General features: G+C 46.0%; 1 protein-coding gene across 6 annotated transcripts in view; it reads left to right on the forward strand.

Annotated features, from left to right (window-relative positions):
• TOPAZ1 (testis and ovary specific TOPAZ 1) overlaps nucleotides 1-20,692 on the forward strand; it is a 130,275-nt gene that overhangs the window by 88,949 nt on the left and 20,634 nt on the right. For all 6 annotated transcript variants that reach the window (XM_025190288.3, XM_025190286.3, XM_025190283.3 and 3 more), the window contains 3 exons: nucleotides 2,090-2,190; nucleotides 3,746-3,911; nucleotides 7,285-7,449. In XM_025190288.3, coding sequence (XP_025046073.3) covers nucleotides 2,090-2,190; nucleotides 3,746-3,911; nucleotides 7,285-7,449 — 432 coding nt within the window. The remainder of the gene's footprint in view (nucleotides 1-2,089; nucleotides 2,191-3,745; nucleotides 3,912-7,284; nucleotides 7,450-20,692) is intronic.

The raw sequence follows: 20,692 nt of genomic DNA on the forward strand, positions 1-20,692 counted from the left end.
CATTTCCAGGAAGCCCCTTGCCATCCTGCACTACTGCCTCTGTATCAGAGGCAGCAGGGCAGAGTGTCGGGGGGAGCCAGTCTGTGAGGAGAGTCAGTTTAAAACCAGCTCCCTTGCAGACTGGCTGTCTGCTGCCCCATGCTGCTGCCTCTGATACAGGTGGGGTGGCAGCAGCTCCTGTTCATGGGGGGTCTGAGCTCCCCATGGACAGAGGCTGCTTTGTGAAAAGTGGAGCAGCTTCTTGTCTGCAGAGAGCTTGGGAAATTCCCCCTGCCTCCTAGACAGAGGCTGCTCCACAAAATGGCTGTCCTCGGAGAGCTCAGGCCTGCCGCAGTTGAAGCTGCTTTGTAGTAGCCTCCCCTGCCCCAGCACCGCTGCCTCTGATAGAGGCAACAGCATAGCATGGGGGGGGGGGAAAGGTGGCACTGAGGTATTGGGGGAATCCAGCTTTTAAGCCAGCTCCCCCCAGCACTGGCTTCAGTCCTGCCTGTGTCCCCTCCCCCTGCCCTCTGTAAGAGGCCGGGAGACTGGGGGGGGGGGGGAGGAGGGGATGCAGGCAGGTCTGTGGAGCCGGCACGCAGAAGGAGCCTGCTGGAAGGCCGGCTTCCCGTGCATATTGGCTCCAGCTTACCCCCCCACACACACCATCCACACAGCTGCCCCTCTATCAGAGGCAACAGTGCAAAGGTGGGGAGGCAGGCAGATCCAGTGCTCATGGAGAGATGGCTTTTGAGCCAAGTTCTCATGGGTACTGGCTCTTGCTTCTGCTCTTGGGGTGGGGAGGGTGCATGTAGTCAACAAGATTAACCTATAAGTCCAGGCTTATCAATCCTGTAGTCATCTATACAATGACATCCTTACTTCAGATCAAACACCATGGGAATGTTGATGGTGGCAGAAAATATGACAGCAATATACTATCCAAACAAGCAAGACAGAGCTCATTCCTTACAATTGTGCATAGAGTTGAGGTATATTTGGTATTGGTGGATAAAACAAGAAATTCAACCCATATCAATTAATGTATCTAGGAACAAAATACCCTGACAGGTCATCTAAGCAGGCTAACTTCTCAAGCACATGAATGTTCTTTGATGGACAAAGTAGTAACACATCTTTTCAGGTTGTGGGGGAATCCTGTAATCGATCTTTTTGCATCTATCAGCAACAGGAGATGTCAGAGATTTTGTTTGAGAGCAGCGACCTTAGTGTTGGATGCATTCCTAGTAAATTGGGGTTGTCAGAATCAATAATGTGTTTTGCAGAATTAATCCCTTTAGGGATAAAGGTCTTTGTAAGAGTTGTGAATTAAAAGAATACTTTCCAATTCAGTATCTTAGTCCACTTCACCTGCTATCTTATTTATTCATAAGACTTCCTATCAGAACTTTCATTCTAGAAAACTGGATAGCTCAGAAGGTGGAGAGTGAGATAGCCGTAAGCTTTTTATCTTTCTAGGTTATTGGTTCAAATGAAGCCTGGGCTGTTACTGACCACAAATTACCATCTGATGGCTGTTTGACTCAAATTATGTAACTTGGAGGTCTTACTGATTTTGTGATATGAAAGTGTGAATTTGGACTATTACGTTGGGAGCCTTGGCAAAGAGACCAAATGTTGGCTATGCTTGAGTGTAGATTTTCTGCCCTAAAAACTTACTTCCATAATACAGGTGAGGCAGATTGGTAGCACAGTATGGAGAAGTTTGCCATACTAACACCCATTCTAAGCCAGTTCTGTGACTAGACTTCATTCCCTAGTAAGGTCATTTTGGTAAGCTTTCAGTGTCACAGACTTCACTGTAAAAACAAAAACTTGTTCTATATTGTCGTAATTTATTAAGGTGTCCTATTGTCATGGGAGAATATGAATAACAATGTTAATGGATTTATTACCCTTGCTTTTGTATTAAGACATAAGAAATACTTGCACCTGGTCCCAGATGTTCCAAAAATGTATTTTACATAATTGAGAAAATCTTTTAGAATGTACATTTTCTTTAGACTTAACTTACATTGAAAAAAAAAAAAGCCTTGGATGAGGATTTGAAAAATAGCAGTCATCAATCTTTTCTTTTTTTTCCAACCAGTTATCAAAAATCCACAACATAATGAAGCAGACAAAGATTTCCTGGGAAGGATTGGGATCAGTATAATCTATTCTTATCACACAATACAGCAATGGTCAAAGGTATTTTCCTGGATTATAATAATTTGATGGGGAGACTGGCACTTTTTTGAAAATTTTAAACTGAATTTTTCTAATTGAAAAGATTAATTTGAAAAAGAAATATTTGTTGTCAATCCTACTTAAAGATATGCCATATCATTCTATTTTGAAGTGATTCTGATTGTCATAGATGTTCTGCACTTAACTGCATCTGATTTCCATATTGTATATGCAGAAGTAAAAACATGCTTTTTCCTAACTTCAAGCTCTGCAAACTCAATAGGGATACAGAAATCAATCTGGGTTATCTTTTTCACATCAGCCCCTGAAATAGGGATCCTGCAGACCAAATTATGCCTGGAAAGACTACTGTGTGTAGTTGAGCTTTTTATCAGATTTGCACAGGAGCAATTGATGCAACTTAGTAATCAGTTCTGTTATAGATATACAGTAAAGGAGCAAAATCCAGTTTTCAGTCCTAACTATTAAAAAGCACTAAAAACTTTTTTTAGTTCAATAAAGTAAGCAAATACAGCTGACTAATACAGAAGGTGTAACTGATATAATCAATAAATGTTATGTTTTTGCATATTCGCCTTTCAGAATAAAATCACAGTTCAGTCTGTCTGTAACTATTAACAGATTAGAATATTAATTGAAAAAATCTTTTTTTACACTTCATTCATCTTGGATAGTGTAACTAACCCTGACCATTTACAGTCAGTTTTTCCTTGATTCTTCTGCAATAACACAAAGTTTTGAACATTTAAAACACTATAGATGAGCCTTAAGAAAAAAAGTCTAATTTCTCTAATATTTTAGGTAAATTTCTTTTTCTGAAATCTAAATTAAGGCTTAAACATTTTGTGTACTTTTAATTATTGAACACAATATCTGAAGAATTGCATAGAGTGTTCATATCAACTAACACCATTAGTCTTTTTTCCCGTAAGGATAATCATTAAAAGGAATTAAATTTGAATGATGTTCAAATATTTTCCTTAAATGGAAGAGAAACTACAATTAAAATGTTTTATTTCCTCTCCTGAAATGTGGGAGCGAGTATACCATGATCAATTTAAATTAGGCTCTTAGTTAGTTGATAGGACAAATGACTTCCATTTTAAGTATTTTTGAGGTTTATTTGTGTATTGTTATAAACAGTTCAGGCAAGTGAAAAGACAGCAAAGCTTTACTGATTTTTTTTTCACCTGATTCGTAATCTCTACTTCTAAAACAAGAAAGATTTTAGAGTTATAGTGCACTCTTACTACTTGTATTTTTTAAAATCATGCATTTAAAAATGTTGAATTCATTAATCATGCAAAGAATGCACCAAATGACATCTTTGGTATGATTCTCCATTTGAAAAGATGAAAAAGTTCTGTGCTTTGAAATTCATATGTATTGCATATAAACTTACTAAAATATGCATGTTTAATACATATTAAAATTGATTTTATTTTTAAGATAAACCTGGTCCTAGAATCAGAACAGTTGACTAATATTGCTACACATAGCTTAATTATTGACAATTATTCATTTGCACCCTGCTTTTTTTCCTCTCTTGCTTTAGGGCAGGAAAGTTTTGGATAAACTACATGAACTGCAGGTTCATTTCACAAACTTGAAAGGACTCATTGGTCCAGAAAGGTTAGCATCAAAATGCCAAATTGTTAATGCTGCTGCAGAAATCTTTCTTAAAAGTGGAAGTCTGGATGGAGCAACATGGGTATTGAGAGGTAATGTTATTTTATTAGACTCAAGATTTGAAGTTAAATAAACTCAAATATAATATCAGGGGTACCCTGTATATATCAGGGTTGTATTCTTGAAAAGGGCACTGGACATCAAAGTGACATATACCAGGGAATATTTCCTCATAAGAAGGGCCATACTAGGTCAGACCAAAGGTCCATCTAGTCCGGTATCCAGTCTTCCCAACAGTGGCCAATGCCAGATGCCCCAGAGGGAGTGAACGCAACAGGTGATCATCACATGATCCCTCTTCTGTCATCCATTTGCAGCCTTTGACAAACCGGAGCTAGGGTCACTATTCCTACCCATCCTGGCTAATAGCCATTGATGGACCTAACCTCCATGAATTTATCTAGGGTTTTTTGTTTTTATGGGGTTTTTTTGCCCTGTTAAAGTCCTGTTCTTCACAACATCCTCCATCAACGAGTTCCACAAGTTGATTGTGCACTGCATGAAGAAAAACTTCCTTTTGTTTGTTTTTTAATCTTCTATCTGTTAGTTTCATTTGGTGACCCCTAGTTCTTATGTTATGGGTACAAGTAAGTTACTTTTCCTTGTTCACTTTTTCCACACTGGTCATGGATTTTATAGACCCTTATCATATCCCTCCTTAGTCTCCTCTTTTCTAAGCTGAAAAAACCAAGTTTTTTGAATCTCTCTTCATATGAGACCCATTCCAAACTGCTAATCATTTTTGTTTCCATTTTCTGAAACTTTTCCAATGCCAATATATCTTTTCTTCAGATGAGGCGACCACATCCATACGCAGTGTACAAGATGTGGGCGTACCATGGTTTTATATAGAGGCAATAAGATATTCTCTGTCTTATTCTCTATCCCTTTTTTAAATGATTCCTGACATTCTGTTTGCTTTTCTGACTGCCGCTGCACATTGATTGGAAGTTTTCAGAGAACTATCCACAATGACTCCAAGATCTCTCTCTTGAGTAGTTGTAGCTAAACTAGTCCCCATCATTTTGTATGTATAGTTGGGATTATTTTTTCCAATGTGCGTTACTTTACATTTATCAGCATTAAATTTCATTTGCCATTTTGTTGCCCAATTACTTAGTTTTGTGAGATCTTTTTTAAACTCTTCACAGTCTGCTTTGGTCTTAACTATCTTGAGCAATTGAGTATCATCTGCAAATTTTGCCACCTCACTGTTTATCCCTTTCTCTAGATCATTTATAAATAAGTTGAATAGGATTGGTGCCTGTACGGACCCTTGAGGGACACTACTAGTTACCTCTCTCCATTCTGAAAACTGACAATTTATTTCTACTCTTTGTTTCCTGTCTTTTAACCAGTTATCAATCCCCACGAGAGGACCTTCTCTCTTATCCCATGATAACTACTTTACTTAAGAGCCTTTGGTGTGAAGGACCTTTTCAAAGACTTTCTGGAAATCTAAGTACACTATATCCACTGGATCCCCCTTGTCCACATGTTTGTTGACACCCTCAAAGAACTCTAGTAAGGCATAATTTCCCTTTACGGAAACTATGTTGACTTTTCCCCAGCAATGATGTTCATCTATGTGTCTAACAATTCTATTCTTTACTATATCGTCAACTAATTTGCTCCGTACTGACGTTAGACTTACTGATCTGTAATTGCAAGGATCACCTCTAGAGCCATTTTTAAATATTGGCATCACATTAGCTGTCTTCCAGTCATTAGGTACAGAAGCTGATTTAAAGGTTAGGTTATAAACTACAGTTAATAGTTCTGCAATTTCCCATTTGAGTTTTCAGAACTCTTGGGTGAATACTGTCTGGTCCCAGTGACTTGTTACTGTTAAGTTTATCAGTTTGATCCAAAGCCTCCTCTAATGACACCTCAGTCTGGGACAATTCCTCTTATGTTATGTTATGTTATGTTTTATGTTAGTTTGTTCTTGAGGGCAGTGGACACCAAAATGACACATACCAGGGAATTTTTCCTCATAACAATTAAAGGGGGAATGTGTTTACAGTATCACCACATTTGCCTGTGTCAATACTCTTTTCATCTAAACTATGTGCCTTTTAATAATCAGTTATATGATATACATTTTGCATATAAAATATTGGATAAAAAATGTAGAACCCTACTAACACCATTCAAGCACATAGCACATTTTAATACAGTAAATATAAAAGAGTAATATAGTATAAAAGTGTTAATTATGCTAAACTCAGGTAGAGGTGGCAGCTGGGTTTTTGTGAGCTGGCTTTTCTATGGCTGGCTTTTTGGTTCCAGAAAGCTTTAAAAGGAGTTTATCAGTCTGTTCTCCTGCGCAAATCTTTGAACAGTAGAGCTCCCTGTAGCAAGCCACTGCATCATTAAGAGCCCAGGAGACTTTGGCAGATCATTCACAAAAAAGATCACCATTCTTTTTTCACCATTTCATCCAGCAATCCAAAGAGATGGGAGAGATTTTTTGTCATAAAACTCCTGTCTTCCTCTACATTGTCCTTATCATCTGTGCTTTCTTCAGATATCTGTTGTTGATCCAGATCAGTCAGTCAGTTCAGCATGAGACTCCAACAAGTCCTGTACATCTTCCTCCTCCCCACCTCAAAACCAACATCCTTTGCCAGCTTAACAATTTCTTGCTCGAGAGCAGGAATGGCATCATATCCTATGAAGCTGTGTATTGCATCTGGTCATGCACAGCTTGAAATGGGGTTCAGACATTGCAAAATGACCTCTTCCCACAATGTGTGAATGCCATTCAGGGTGTTATAGTTCAGTTTGTGGGCACTTACATTATGCAGCTGAAGAAGAATCTTAAAAGGCCAAATTTTCCTTTTGACCATAAGCTTTACATTCAGGGACAGCATGGTCTACAAACCACTCACTGAAAACCACTCCACCTGTCCCTCCCCATATGTAAATGTGTAACCACTGAAAAATTCAACAGTTACATGTCTACAAAAATACATGCATTTTAACATCCCTAGTTTCTTCCCGCCCAATTCTGCCCTTTCCTCCGAGCTCCCTCTCCGTACTCCATCCCTGCTCTTTCTCTTCCCTCCATGTCTCCTGAACGGGTCTAACTGCTGATTAGCGGTAGACAGGATATACTCGGAGAGAATGGGAGAGAGAAGTCAATAAAGAGAGAAAGTCTAAATCCAAATTTTGAACCCTACATTATTCGTGCTAGAAGAGTGTAATGACCCTCTAAAAGAGACAAGCTGTTATAGCCAATTTCACTACCATGTAAAATGTTTAATGAAAACCTAGTAATTGTGTATTTTTCTGTGAAGTTTTGAAAATTCTCTTCCGTGTCAGTATTCAGTAGAATGTTCATAGCCTATTACTTATTATACCCAATTTTAGTTCAAAACAATTCTGTTTTGTTTACTTCAGAGTCCGAATGGATTATAAATACACCATTGTGGCCCTGTGATAGAATGGATGTCCTTAATCGACACAATCTTCTGTGTTCAATTGCATGTGAATATTTGACCAAGAATCTTTGTAAACAAGCATTTGAAGTTTTGCAGAATCTACCCGGTTTCCAAAATTGTTGTGGTAAGTAAGAAAAGTTAGTGTTAAGAGGCAACAAATTAAAAGGGAATCTGCTACTACTAAACATGGTTTCTATCCTATCTGATTTTCTGATTCAATTTTTTAAAGTGCATTGCAGAGTAGTACACATTTAGAACTCTTATTTCGTCAGAGGAAGCTTGACAATTCAGAAATAAAATAGATAACTGTACTTAAATGCATAACCCAAACAAAAGCAACCGCAAGTTGAGTTACTTTATCTATCCTCTTCTCCTCCATATTCTTAGCAAGTCCCAGTTCCCTGAAGTCTATGAAAACATGGCATCATTCCTGTATATCTCCTAAGGACATTAGGCAGTTTACAAAGTGGGATGGAAAATATCACATTAGTAACCATTCTATCACCACCACCTACCATTCCCCAAACCAGTGGATGCTGAAAACACCTTCCCGCACTTCCTTTGTCATCCTGCTCCTTTGGCCTTCCTGTACGCAGCTGCTCCCCATAAAAATGCTGATCAAGTACTCAACTACTCCCAGAATAACATCTAAGGAAAGGCATTCATTTCCTAGTCTTTCTATCACTTTCCCCATCACAGCAAAATTTATTCAGCTTTTCAGCTTTTTCACAAGCCTGTTTAGACTTACAAGCCCCTAACAGCTAAGGAATCTACCAGAGCTGAACAGCCTCTGACAGATTGCTGTGGGAGTGAGGAAGGGAATCTTCATTTCTCAGCAAAAACAACAAGGAATCCTGTAGCACCTTAAAGACTAACACATTTATTTGGGCACAGGCTTTCATTGGCTAGAACCCTCTTCATCAGATGCATGAAGAGGCTATACATGTGCCAGCAATAATACTCTCTGCCATGTATATTGGCCATGCTGGAGTGTGTCTACCCAAAATAATAAAATGTTCTTCAAGGAGTGTCTCTGTACGTGCTCCATCTTAGGTGTCTGGGTGCCACTGTGTGCCTTGTTAGAGATTTTTGTTAGCAGTGCCCTCCAGTAGTCTGTGCATGTGAAGCAGGCAGCACGTGCAGTGCCGCTACTACATTTGTGCAGCCAACTGTCCCTTCAGTTCCTTCTCTGATGGCAGCATCAGTTGGAACCACAGTTGCTCTCCAACTTTTACTTCAAAAGACTAGCTGTTTCTTGTTAGTATAGTTAGCATAGTGGTTTTTTCATAGTTAATAGTTAAAATAGTTATTATTTGAAAAAAAAATCTTTTTTCTTCTTAAGGCCATTTTTTGCCTTGGTACCCCAGGCTTTAAATGCTGCCTGTCTTGCAGGCTTTCCATTCTGGTTTCTGACAGGCGCTCGTGGTGTGCCTGGGGCAGGCTCATGCCATGGCCCAATGCCAGCACTGCAAGCAGTAAACAGCCCGTATGCAGAAAGCTGTGGAGCTACAACTGAAGCTCATCTCCCTGAAAAACACCATGAGGCCGGCCTCGGACCTGGAGGACTCCACCCCACCTCGACAGCCCTCCCTGGTGGCTGTGTCTGAGAAAGTGGCTCCCTCAGGCTCTGGTGTCAGGAATTCTTCCCCTGATCAATCCAAGAAGAAATCCCATTCAGCAAGTAAGGTGACTCCCCCTCAAAAAAATGAAGATAAACACCCAACATTCCCCCTTCACCAACCCACTTTAGGGCACTGGACAAGGAGGTACTGGGACCATCTGGCACCAACGGTTCCTGAAGATCCAAGGACCTCACAAAGGCAGTTGAGAGGGCACTGGAAAAGCCTAAGTCAAAGTCGGCACCACCAGCACCACCCAGCTCTGCTTGGGTACCAGTGAAGGCAGAGTCAGAGACGGTTTCTTCAGACACTCTGTCAGCACCGAAGAAACCTAAGTTGCACTCGGTGCTGTCGGTACCTATGCCACCCCCAGTACCGAGGAAAACACAAACACCGGGCACAAATGACCACACAGTTGGTACCATCTGCACCGCAGGTTACAGTGGTTCCACCCTCCATGCTCCCTCTGGCACCGCACCCTTTAACAACGGTGGAGCTCAGAATGATGTTCGTGTTGACCCTATTACTTGGAACCGACGGCATGCCCACCTCTAGCAGGTTTACCCTGTCCACTCCTGCAGGTTCGGCACTGCCACTATCGAGTGATGAAGACAACAAGCCCCTGGTGGGTGCTCGTTACACCGAGGAACTCTTCCCAAAACAACCTCAACAGCAGCAGCAAGTGCAGCAAGCTCCACCCTGATAGCTGCCCCTTCCAGTGCTAATGCCAGCCAACTGACCATACTGGGATCTTTGGCGTCCTTATAGAGTCTAGCAACCACAACAGATGCAGCTTCATCCAACCTCACCTGTACCACCTAGAGCAGGGGTGGGCAAAAGGGCCTCCGCAGGCCAAATCTGGCCCGCCAAATGGGTGGATCCAGCCTGTGGAGGCCATGCTGTTCCCCCGTCCCCAGGCCAATTAGGTGACGATGAGGCTTCTGTCTCTTCGCTTTCATCAACATACATCTCATCTTCTTCCCCCAACAATACCTTGATGCCCCTTCCTCCTACAGCAGGAGACAACTTTTAAGTCGTTCCAAGAGATTTACAAGAGGATGGCCAGTGTCCTACAGGTCTCCCTAGTCAGCCTCTCTGAGAGGCAGCACAAACTTAACCAGTATATTGCACACTACTCCGGCAGCTAAATTGGCCCTGCCCATGCACCCAGCCCTCATGGCCCCTGCCAAAGCCATCTGGCAGATGCCAACAACAATATCGCCAGTCTGCAAGAGGTCAGACCGGAAATATTATGTCGCACCACAAAGGGCTGACTTCTTGTTCTCATATCCAGTCTCTAATTCCTTGGTGGTTGATGCTGTGAACCAAAGGGGGAAACAGAGTATGACTAGGACCTCTTCCTAAGGAGTGGAAACTTCTTGACCTGATGGGGAGGAAGCCATGTTGTTCTGAATCCCTTCAACTACACACATCAAGCTACACAGCCATGCTCACCAAATACATGCACCACACTTTTGAGTAGATGGCACATTTTATTGACTGTTTTCCAGAAGACAAAAGAGAGCAGTTCAGAGCCAGTATCAGTGAAGGCACCCTGATTTCACACATGGCCCTTCAAGCTGCTCTAGGTGCCTCTGACATGGCATCTCGCTCCAACACAACAGCAGTGGTGTTGAGGTCATCAGGGCTGCACCTGTCTAGATTTCCTCAGGAGGTGCAGTCCTCCTGAGGAAAATCTTCCCTTTCAGGGTTCTACGTTATTTGCCTACACCACTGATGCTTCCCTTCATTCACTCAAAGATTCCCTGGCCACTTTGAAAATGCTAGGTATTCATACAGTAAAGTGCAAACAGGGATGAAGCTTTACTCAGAGGTACAGCTACACCATTTAGCCAGGTGCAAAGGCATTTTGATAACAAGGAGGCAATGCCAAACCAGACAGAGGAAAACCCCTGACCACCCCTCCACCTCTTAGCCATCAACTTCAAGACAACATTTTGAAGCTCATGTCAAGAGTCTGGTAACACCTCTCAGTTTAAGGTGACCACATCCTGATCATCTATTCCGTCAATGTCTAGCACGTTTCTTCTGTCAGGAGTCCTCCATCATGACTGACAGATGGGTACTGGACATTATAAAGAACAGATACTTTATCCCCTTTTCTTCTACCCCCCTTCCTACCTACTTTTCCCATCCATCTTCAGGGACACATCTCCATAACATTCTCCCACAGGAGATCAACCGCCTCCTCCATCTAGGGGCTGTAGAACCCATCCCACATTGCTACAAGGGAAAAGGTTTTACTCCCACTACTTCCTCACATCGAAGAAGTTGGGGGGGAATGGAGACTGATTCTCGATCTTAGGAAGCTCAACAGATACATACGACCATAATGGTTCAAGATAGTCACTCTATCCACTATAATCCCCATTCACCCAGCACATCACAAGTACCTCAGATTCGCAGTGGGTGATGCACACTTCCAATGCATAGTGCTGCCATTTGGACTCTCCGCTTCCCCGAGGGTCTTATCAAAGGTGCTGGCGGTCATTGCTGCACATCTGCACAGACAAGGTGTTTCAATATTCCCTTACCTCAACAGCTGCTTAATAAAAGCAACCACAAGACTAGAGGCACAAAATGCGATCTCCCTAACCAGGACTCTATTTCAGACCCTTAGCTTACAGATAAATCTCTCCAAGTGCAAACACCACCCAACTCAGACAATGGAGTTTATCGGCACTCACCTTGACTATGTGGAAGCCATAGCCTCTCTCCTGCGACAAAGGTTTCAGACTATATAGGGCCTCTCTCATCATTGGCCCAAGCCAGTCCATAAGTCCCAGCAAGGACTTGCCTGCAGTTACTAGGACACATGGCGACAGCCACTTCAGTAGTATTACATGCCAGACTGCATATGAGCCCCATGCAGCAGTGCTTAAGGAAGGTATACAAGCCACAATACAACAGCATCAACAAACTGGTATCGATCCCAACCAGAATCAGATGCTCCCTGGACTGGTGGGCAGACCCAAAAATCGTGTGCGTTGGGGTACCTTTTCACTAACATCCCCCATCCGTGACCATCACAACAGATGCTTCTCTCCTGGGTTGGGGGGTGCATTCAGGTCTTCTCATGATCCAAAGACAGTGATCCCCACAAGAATGCAACCTGCACATAAATGTATTAGAACTCTGGGTGGCATTCTATGCATGCCAACATGTCTTACACCGCATACATAACAACATGGTGCAGACTTTTATGGACAATCAAGTGACAATGTTCTACAGGCGGGGAGTGGAGGGGCAGCAGATCCTATGCTCTCTGCACAGAGGCCATCCACCTCTGGACTTGATTCATAGCAGATGGCATATGCCTACTGGGCAAAAACAATCTCACTGCCAACAACCTCAGCAGGAATGTTTAACTCCAGTTACAAATGGGAAATGGACTTCACGGTCCTCCATCAATTGTTTACCACTGAGGGTGTCCTACAGTGGACTTGTTTGCAACCAATGCCAACAAAGTGTGTCCACACACAGGCATAGGCACACGCTGCCTGGGGGATACATTTACAATACAATGGAACACACCTCTCCTTTATGCCTTTCCTCCAATTCCACTCCTCCATCAAAATAAGATCTGATCCAACCACAGAAATCCTTATGGCTCTGGAGTCACCCAGGCAGACATGGTATACTTAGCTGCTTCAGATGTCCAAGAGATGACCGTGGTGGCTCCTGCTGCTTCCTCATCTCATAACACGGGAGGGTGGGTGAGTTCACCATCCATGCCTCCAGGCACTACACCTCCACACATGGTTCCTCAATGGCTCACCTCTGTAGAAGCCACATTCACTGATCAGGTCAAACATATTTTACTGAACAGTTGCAGAATAACAATCAGAAACTCTTATCTTGACAAGTTGCAAAGGTTCTCATTGTTGTAAGAGCAAAAAGGCCTAGATCCAGCCACCGTGCCTCTGGCAGGCATTCTACAATACATCGTAGAGCTTAAGGAGTTGGGCCTTGCATTCAGCTCTTTAAAGATCCACCTGGCAGCCATTACAGCTCTTCATCAGCCGATGGATAACAAATCAGTTTTCACCCTCCCAACAACCAAGTGTTTCCAAAGAGGCTTACAGAACACTTCCCTGCCTATGAGGCCTCCTGTTCCAGCCTGGGACCTCAGTTTAGTCCTTCAGGTTCTCTCTCATAAACAATTTCAGCCTGTGGCGACATGCTCCACCTTTCTATGAAGGTGGTCTTCCTGGTGGCTGTCACATTTGCCAGGAGGTTGAGTGAAATTGGCGCTCTCATGGCAGACCTTTCTTTCATGGTATTCCATAAGGACAAAGTGGTTCTTCATCAAGTAGTGTCCCCGTGGGTGCTCCACTCGAGGTGCTGGGTCCGTCCCGGCGCCGCAAAACAGAGGAACTTCCACAGCAGTAGCCCTGCCGGCACGCGCATGCGCTCCTGTTGCCTCGCGCCGTTAGAGCTGAGCGCGGGCCGGCTCGTCAGTTTCCTTCAACTGTCCACGGCCGCAGACGGACCTAGGATGCGCTCCCTCTCCGGCCTGAGGAGAAAAGGAAGTTTCATTTAGAAATCTGTTTGCCACTTGGCAGTTTATAGTTAGGATAGTGTTAATAGTTCTTAGTAGTTTTTACTTAGATAGTTAGTTAGTCTCAAGTTCCTTGTTTCCGTCCTAGTTTATTTTTTTGTAGTAGCCTTTAAAAAAAAAAGGGAAGGGAAGGAAGGAAGGAGACTGACTGACTGACTGACTCCCAGTGCCAGGAGGCAATGCCAGACTCAGATGGGCATTCCCACTGCATTAAATGCCTAGGGCACGGGCACATCCCTATGAAGTGCCCTCACTGCATGAAACTACCAGCCCGCGCTCGGCGCGATAGGGAAATAAGGCTGAGGGTGATTTTATTCAACAAAGCCCTCCAGTCCGATGTGACCACGTCTTCTCCCGCTGCCTCGGGAGTTCACTTGTCCCGTTCATCTGAGAAGAAGCTCCACAATGCCGAGCCACAGCCCAGGAACGTACGGGACAGACCGGGTACCTCTGGATCTTTGCCGAGGCACCCGACAGAGAAGCCGGGCAAGAGCCGCAGTGCCTCAGCTCCGACTTTGGTCGGATCAAAAGACCCAATGCGGGCTCCCTGTAAGGGACCGCGGGCAGACTCGGCACCGGCAAAGGCTCCAACGGTCGGGCCACAAGCAGCAGTGGCGGCCCCGGCACCGGCTGATACTACGCATGCACAGCCAATGACAATTCTGCTGGCACCCATGCTCACGGTGCCAGCTGACGAGACCTTGCTCCCTGCGGTGCCGCAAGCAACGGCGCCGACTCAGGCACTGCAGGCAGCCAGCGGCACCGCGCAGCACTCTACACTGCAGGCTCTTCCGGCACCGGCACAGCTGTTAACTCCCGCGGCACTGCTGATTCAACTCTAGGGCAGCCATGCGACTGGGACTACACCACTTCAAATGGCACCTTCTTCTCCTGCAGATTGTTCGGTGCCGAATGAGGTGCCCTTCAAGTCAAGGCGCGTTCAGACCCCTTCACTCACGCCTGAAAGAGCACGGTTCTCTCTGGGGCCTTGGTCACCAGCTTCAATCTGCTCTGAAAACCATCGTGCTTCTCATTGTCTCCACTAGAGACCAATATCATAGATCACTGCAGCGATCACCGTCATACCATCACTATCGCTACCACAATCAACGACGCTATTCCTATTATTCTCGTTCACCATCTCGTTTTTCTGACATCTATATTACCGAGGTCTTCGGGACGTTCGAGATATTCACGTCGATGCGAGGCATCTAGAGCCTACACTCCTAGACGATCCCCGACTCACGGTCGGAGATGTGACCGTCACTATGATGACCATCGGTGTCCTCATACCACGCGATATCCACAATCATAATCTCCGCAAACCACACGCCCAGCATCTCCACTTAGCGCACCTTCGCCCGTGATTCCATCAGTGCCTGTGGAGGGCACGATGCCAGTTACTAGTCAGGACACGTCTGAAAACAACTACACTCAAATAGGGAACCACAGACCCCTGAGTCTCCGGCCAACCAGTCATCTCCAGACAATGCTGTCTTTCCTGGTGAACTATCCCCCACGGAAGATCACAAACAGTTTCAGGAGCTCTTTGCCAGAGTGGCACAATCTCAGGGTATCCAAATTACGGACGTACAGCAAAAGCAACAGCCCTTGCTGAAGAACTTGCAGTCCTCACAAAAATCAAAACTGGCTCTGCCCTTCGATGAGGCTATCCTGGAAATCGCTAATGATATATGGCAGACCCCCGCCGCTTCTTTACCAACTAACAAGAGGGCGGACAAGAAATACTTTATAAACCAAAAAGGGATGGACTTTTTGTTTACGCATCCCCAGCCCAATTCCCTTGTTATGGATGCCGCCCAGCAAAGATCAAAGACTGCCCAAAATAAAAATACAGCAAGTGATAAAGAGGCTAAACGCCTGGACATTTTAGGTAGAAAAGTGTATTCTTCTGCCACTTCAGTTCTCCGGATGTGCAATTACGTGACCCCCCCCCTTGCCAATCACGACTTCGATAACTACTCCAAATTAGTCCCTCTTCTAGAGCACCTACCAGACTCTAAGCGCCAGATTTTGCGGGCGGTAATACAAGAGGGCTACACAATGGCCAGAACAGCGCTTCAGATCGCCCTAGACACGGCTGATGCAGCAGCTAGAGCCACGGCTACTGCGGTAGTTATGCGTCACGGGTCATGGCTGCACCAAGCAGCTGCTCCAAGGGAGTTATTAAACAAAGTGGAAGACTTACCTTTCGATCGTCAGTCTGTTTTTGCCCAGTCCACTGATCAGGTGTTCCACTCGGGCAAGGATTCCCGTATGACTCTTAGAACGCTTAGTATGTATACGCCTCCGTATAAACGTAAGAGGTATACGCCCTATAACAAACAGAGACCCTTCTCTTACGCAACATTCCGCCCCAAGCCATATGAACAACAGAGACCAAGACAACGCCAGCAAAAGCAAAGACAACAACCTGGCAAGACTTCCGGTCAGCATCAGGGCTGGCAACAAGTTTGATGGGTCAGTCGAGGGACTGCGTGCAACTCCTTTGTCGGGAGCGTCACACAATCAGGTAGCCTTATTTCTTCATCGGCTGAGGCCTTATCAACATCGCTGGTCTCTGATTTCCACCGATCGATGGGTCAACGACATAGTTGTTTCAGGATATGCCATCCCTTTCAACTCCACTCCCCCCCACTTCCCGCCCTCCCCGTCCCTTTTCAGGGACCCCTCTCACGAGACTCTTCTACAGCAAGAAGTGTCCCGACTACTTACTATAGGAGCCGTGGAGATGGTACCCATTCAATTTCGGGGGAGAGGTTTCTATTCCAGGTACTTCCTCACCCAGAAGAAGTCAGGGGGTTGGAGGCCTATCCTGGACCTGCATCGACTCAACCGCTGCCTGAGGAAACAAAAATTCAAAATGGTCACGTTAGCTTCTATCGTCCCGGCTCTCCACAAAGGGGATTGGTTTGCATCCCTCGACTTACAAGACGCCTATTTCCACATAGCTATTCACTCGGCCCACAGGCGATTCCTTCGTTTCGTAGTGGGCGCGGAACATTACCAATACCGAGTGTTACCTTTCGGTCTGTCAGCAGCACCACGGGTGTTTTCCAAAACCCTGGCGGTGATAGCTGCTTTCCTCCGACGCCTCAATATCGCGATTTTCCCGTATCTCAACGATTGCCTATTAAAGGCCCTGACTCGCAAAGAGGCTATGTGGGCAGTGACCACCACCACAGCCGTATTCGAGGCTCTGGGCCTCATAATCAATTTCGGCAAATCGTCCTTGGCACCGAGTCAGGACTTGGAGTTTATCGGCGCGAGACTCGATGCACTGAGTGCGAGAGTATACTTACCTGCAACAAGATTCCAGATGATTCGGGACTTGGTACATACGGTTTCAATTGTTCCCAGATCCAGCATACTGACTTACCTGAAACTGCTCGGACATATGGCTGCCACCACATATGTGGTGGCGCATGCGAGACTTCATCTATGCAGTCTCCAGCATTGGCTGTTGAAGGTCTACACACCGGGGGTACACGCTGTGAGCAAGACAGTGTCCATTCCCGGACATGTCAGGACTTCACTAATATGGTGGGACAACCCGCAAAATTTGTTATCAGGGGTCCCTTTCCATGCATGAAGACCCACAGTGCAGATCACAATGGATGCTTCTTTGATCGGTTGGGGCGCACATCTGCAACAACAACGAGTTCAAGGACTCTGGTCGGCACAGGAGTCACTTCTACACATAAATCTCGAGCTGCGAGCTGTATCCAATGCATGCAGGCACTTCCTTCAGAGGATCCGAGGTCGTGCAGTCCACATCCTCACCGACAATATATTCACGGTGCACTATATCAACAGGCAAGGCGGGGCCCGTTCACGATCCCTGTGCGCGGAGGCGATACGACTGTGGAACTGGGCGATCCACCACAATATAATCCTTACCGCATCGTAGCTCCCAGGCAAAGACAATATCATTGCCAACACCCTGAGCAGACACTTCCTTCCTCAGCACGAGGGGGAGTTACAAAACGAGGTGGCTCACGGTCTCTGGGGGTTCCCGAGTATAGACCTCTTTGCCACGCGTCACAACAAGAAGTGTCATCATTACTGCTCACGGGCGGGTACCGGCAAGAATTCCCTGGGGGATGCTCTTCTGCTCAATTGGGGATCTCACCAACTTCTCTATGCGTTTCCACCTCTTCCTCTCATTCCGAGGGCACTGGAGAAGATAGCGACGGAGGGTGCAACAGTGATCTTCATAGCACCCTATTGGCCTCGAAAGACTTGGCTGACACAATTGTCCAGAACGTCGGTCGCTCAGCCACAACGACTTCCACTGATGCCCAACTTACTGTCTCAACGGCACGGTTCGATGCTGCATCCGAGCATCGATCGCATGCATCTTACGGCATGGCATGGTTCCTAACTGGTTTCAGCCACCAGAAATGACTTGCTCTCAGGAAGTGAAACATGTACTTATGAATAGCAGACGCCATAGCACTCGCAAGGCCTACACCTACAAATGGCACTGGTTCCAAGCTTGGTGTCTGGAAAGGGACTTTGACCCTCTTTCTTTACCGGTGCAGCATACTTTGGACTACATCTTCCATCTGAAGACGGAGGGCTTAGCAAATGCTTTGTTGAAAGTGCACTTGGCAGCATTCTCAGCCTTCCGCCCGCACATCGACGGACATTCGCTGTTTGCTCACCCGTTAGTTAAAAGATTCCTAAAGGACTTGATAACCTATATCCGACCTTCACAATCCCTCCGGAGCCGTGGGACTTATCTTTGGTACTGGACGCACTAACTCGTCTCCCCCCCTTTGAACCGTTAGCAACTTGCGACCTGCGCATGCTCACAATGAAAGTGTCATTCCTTCTGGCAATCCCGTCAGCACATCGGGTTAGTGAGTTGGCAGCTCTTTCAGCCGATCCAACATACAGTTTATTTTCTGAACAAGGGGTTCTGCTTCGCGTTCATCCTCCCTTCCTTCCGAAGATAAATTCTCCCTTCCATATAAACGAGCCCATAAGTCTGCCAACATTCTATCCGAAGCCTCATTCCTCGCCAGAAGACTCACATTTACATACCCTCGATGTTAGACGAGCACTGACCTTCTACATGCATAGAACATGAGCCTTCAGAAAGTCTCGGCGCCTTTTTATAGCTACGGCGAGCGCTCCAAGGGTCAACAGCTCTCCACACAACGTATTTCCAATTTGATCACCTCTGTATCTCACGTTGTTATGCCCTACGGCACAAATCCTTACCAGGACGACCTCACGCTCATTCCACCAGAGGCATGGCCGCATCTACTGCGTACCTTAGAGGGGTACCCTTACAGGACATATGCCATGCAGCAACCTGGTCATCCTCGCTCACCTTTGCCAAGCATTATGCTCTTGCGAAAATATTGAGGAATGATTCAGTGGTGGCGCAAGCAGTCTTGGCCACAGCACAGAGATCATAAGTCCGAAGCATGCCAATAGTGCTTGACCACTGCTCTGTACTCACCTTGAGTAGAGCACCCTCGGGGACACTACTCGACGAAGAAGAGAGAGTTACTCACCGTGTGCAGTAACGTCTGTTCTTCGAGATGTGTGTCCCCGTGGGTGCTCCACGACCCACCCTTCTCCCTGCTTCGGAGCTTCTGTTTATCTCTTTCAGATGCTTCCGGTTGGGAGGAAACTGACGAGCCGGCCCGCGCTCAGCTGTAACGGCGTGAGGCAACAGGAACGCATGCGCAGGCCGGCAGGGCTACTGCTGTGGAAGTTTCTCCGTTTTGCGGCACCGGGACGGATCCAGCACCTCGAGTGGAGCACCCACGGGGACACACATCTCGAAGAACAGACGTTATTGCACAGGGTGAGTAACTCTTTTCCATCCTCATCCTAAGTTTCTCCCAAAGATTCCCACTCCATTCAACTGCAGTGAGCCCATAAACTTACCTATCTTCCTCCTGAAGCCTCACACTGATAACAAAGAGACTGCACTGCATACGCTGGATGTCCACAGACTGCCTGCCTTTTATCTGGACAGAATTAAACAGATCCGTAAGTCAAACATGTTGTTTATCTCCACCCTGGAAAGATCGTTGGGCATGGCAATCTCCACCCAAAGACTATGCAGGTGGATAAAGGACTGTATCAAACTGGTCTACTTAACCTGTGGCCTAGCTCCTCCATTGCACCTACAGGCAAATGCAATGAGAGCCATGGCAACTTCTACCTACAGCAGGGGTGGGCAAAAGGGCCTCCGTGTGCTGGATCCAGCCCGCCAAGAGGGTTGATCCGGCCCTCGGAGGCCCTGCCACTCTCCCACCCCCAGGTCAATTAGGGCCTCCTCCCTGCAAAGAGTGCACATTGCTTAGAAGCACCATGCACTCCTGGCAGGGCAGAAGAAAGCTTTGCACGCTCCCTCACCCCCAAGTCCTGATTGGCCTGGGGGCAGAAGGGAGAGTGTACAATGTCTCCTCCCACTGCTAGGGGCATGGGTGCCTACCGGGGAACCTCGTGGGAGGGGGGGAGGGCACAAGTGCTCCCCTACCCCAGACCAATCACAGTCTGTGGGTGGGGAAGCAAGGAAGTATCCTGGCTCCACCCCTTCTGCTTGAGGCCCCGCCCTTTCTGGTGCGGCCCAGGACCATTTAAAAAATTTCTGAAATGGTCCCTTGCAAAAAATTACTGCCCACCCCTGACCTACAACCTACTTGCATGGCTTTCCACTCATGGACATATGTAAATCAGCAACTTGACTCTGTGCCCACATTTGCTAGACACTATACGCTTGATAGTTAACTGTCCTGGGGTACACAGTTTGGACACACTGTCCTAGCTGCTGTGCATGATGCTAACTGAAGTGCCCGCTTCCAGTCATGGTTACTGCTTCCTAATCACCTAAGGTGGAGCACCCAACAGGGACACTCCTCAAAGAAGGAGAGGGTTACTAACCTTGTGCAGCAATGGAGGTTATTTAAAATGGTTGTCTCTATAGGAGTTCCACCACCTGCCCTGCCTCCCCTCTGCTTTGGACATGCTTGTTTCTCCTTCTGGGGCAGAGAAGGAACTGAAGGGACAGTTGGTTGTGCGTGTGTAGTAGTGGCACTGCACGTGCCGTCTGCTTTGCATGTGCAGCCTGACGGACGGCACTGCTACCAAAAATCTCCAACTAGGTGTGCAGCGGCACC

Source organism: Pelodiscus sinensis, chromosome 2 (genome assembly GCF_052426305.1).
Source record: "Pelodiscus sinensis isolate ZL-2025 chromosome 2, ASM5242630v1, whole genome shotgun sequence".
Classification (NCBI taxonomy): Eukaryota; Metazoa; Chordata; order Testudines; family Trionychidae; genus Pelodiscus; species Pelodiscus sinensis.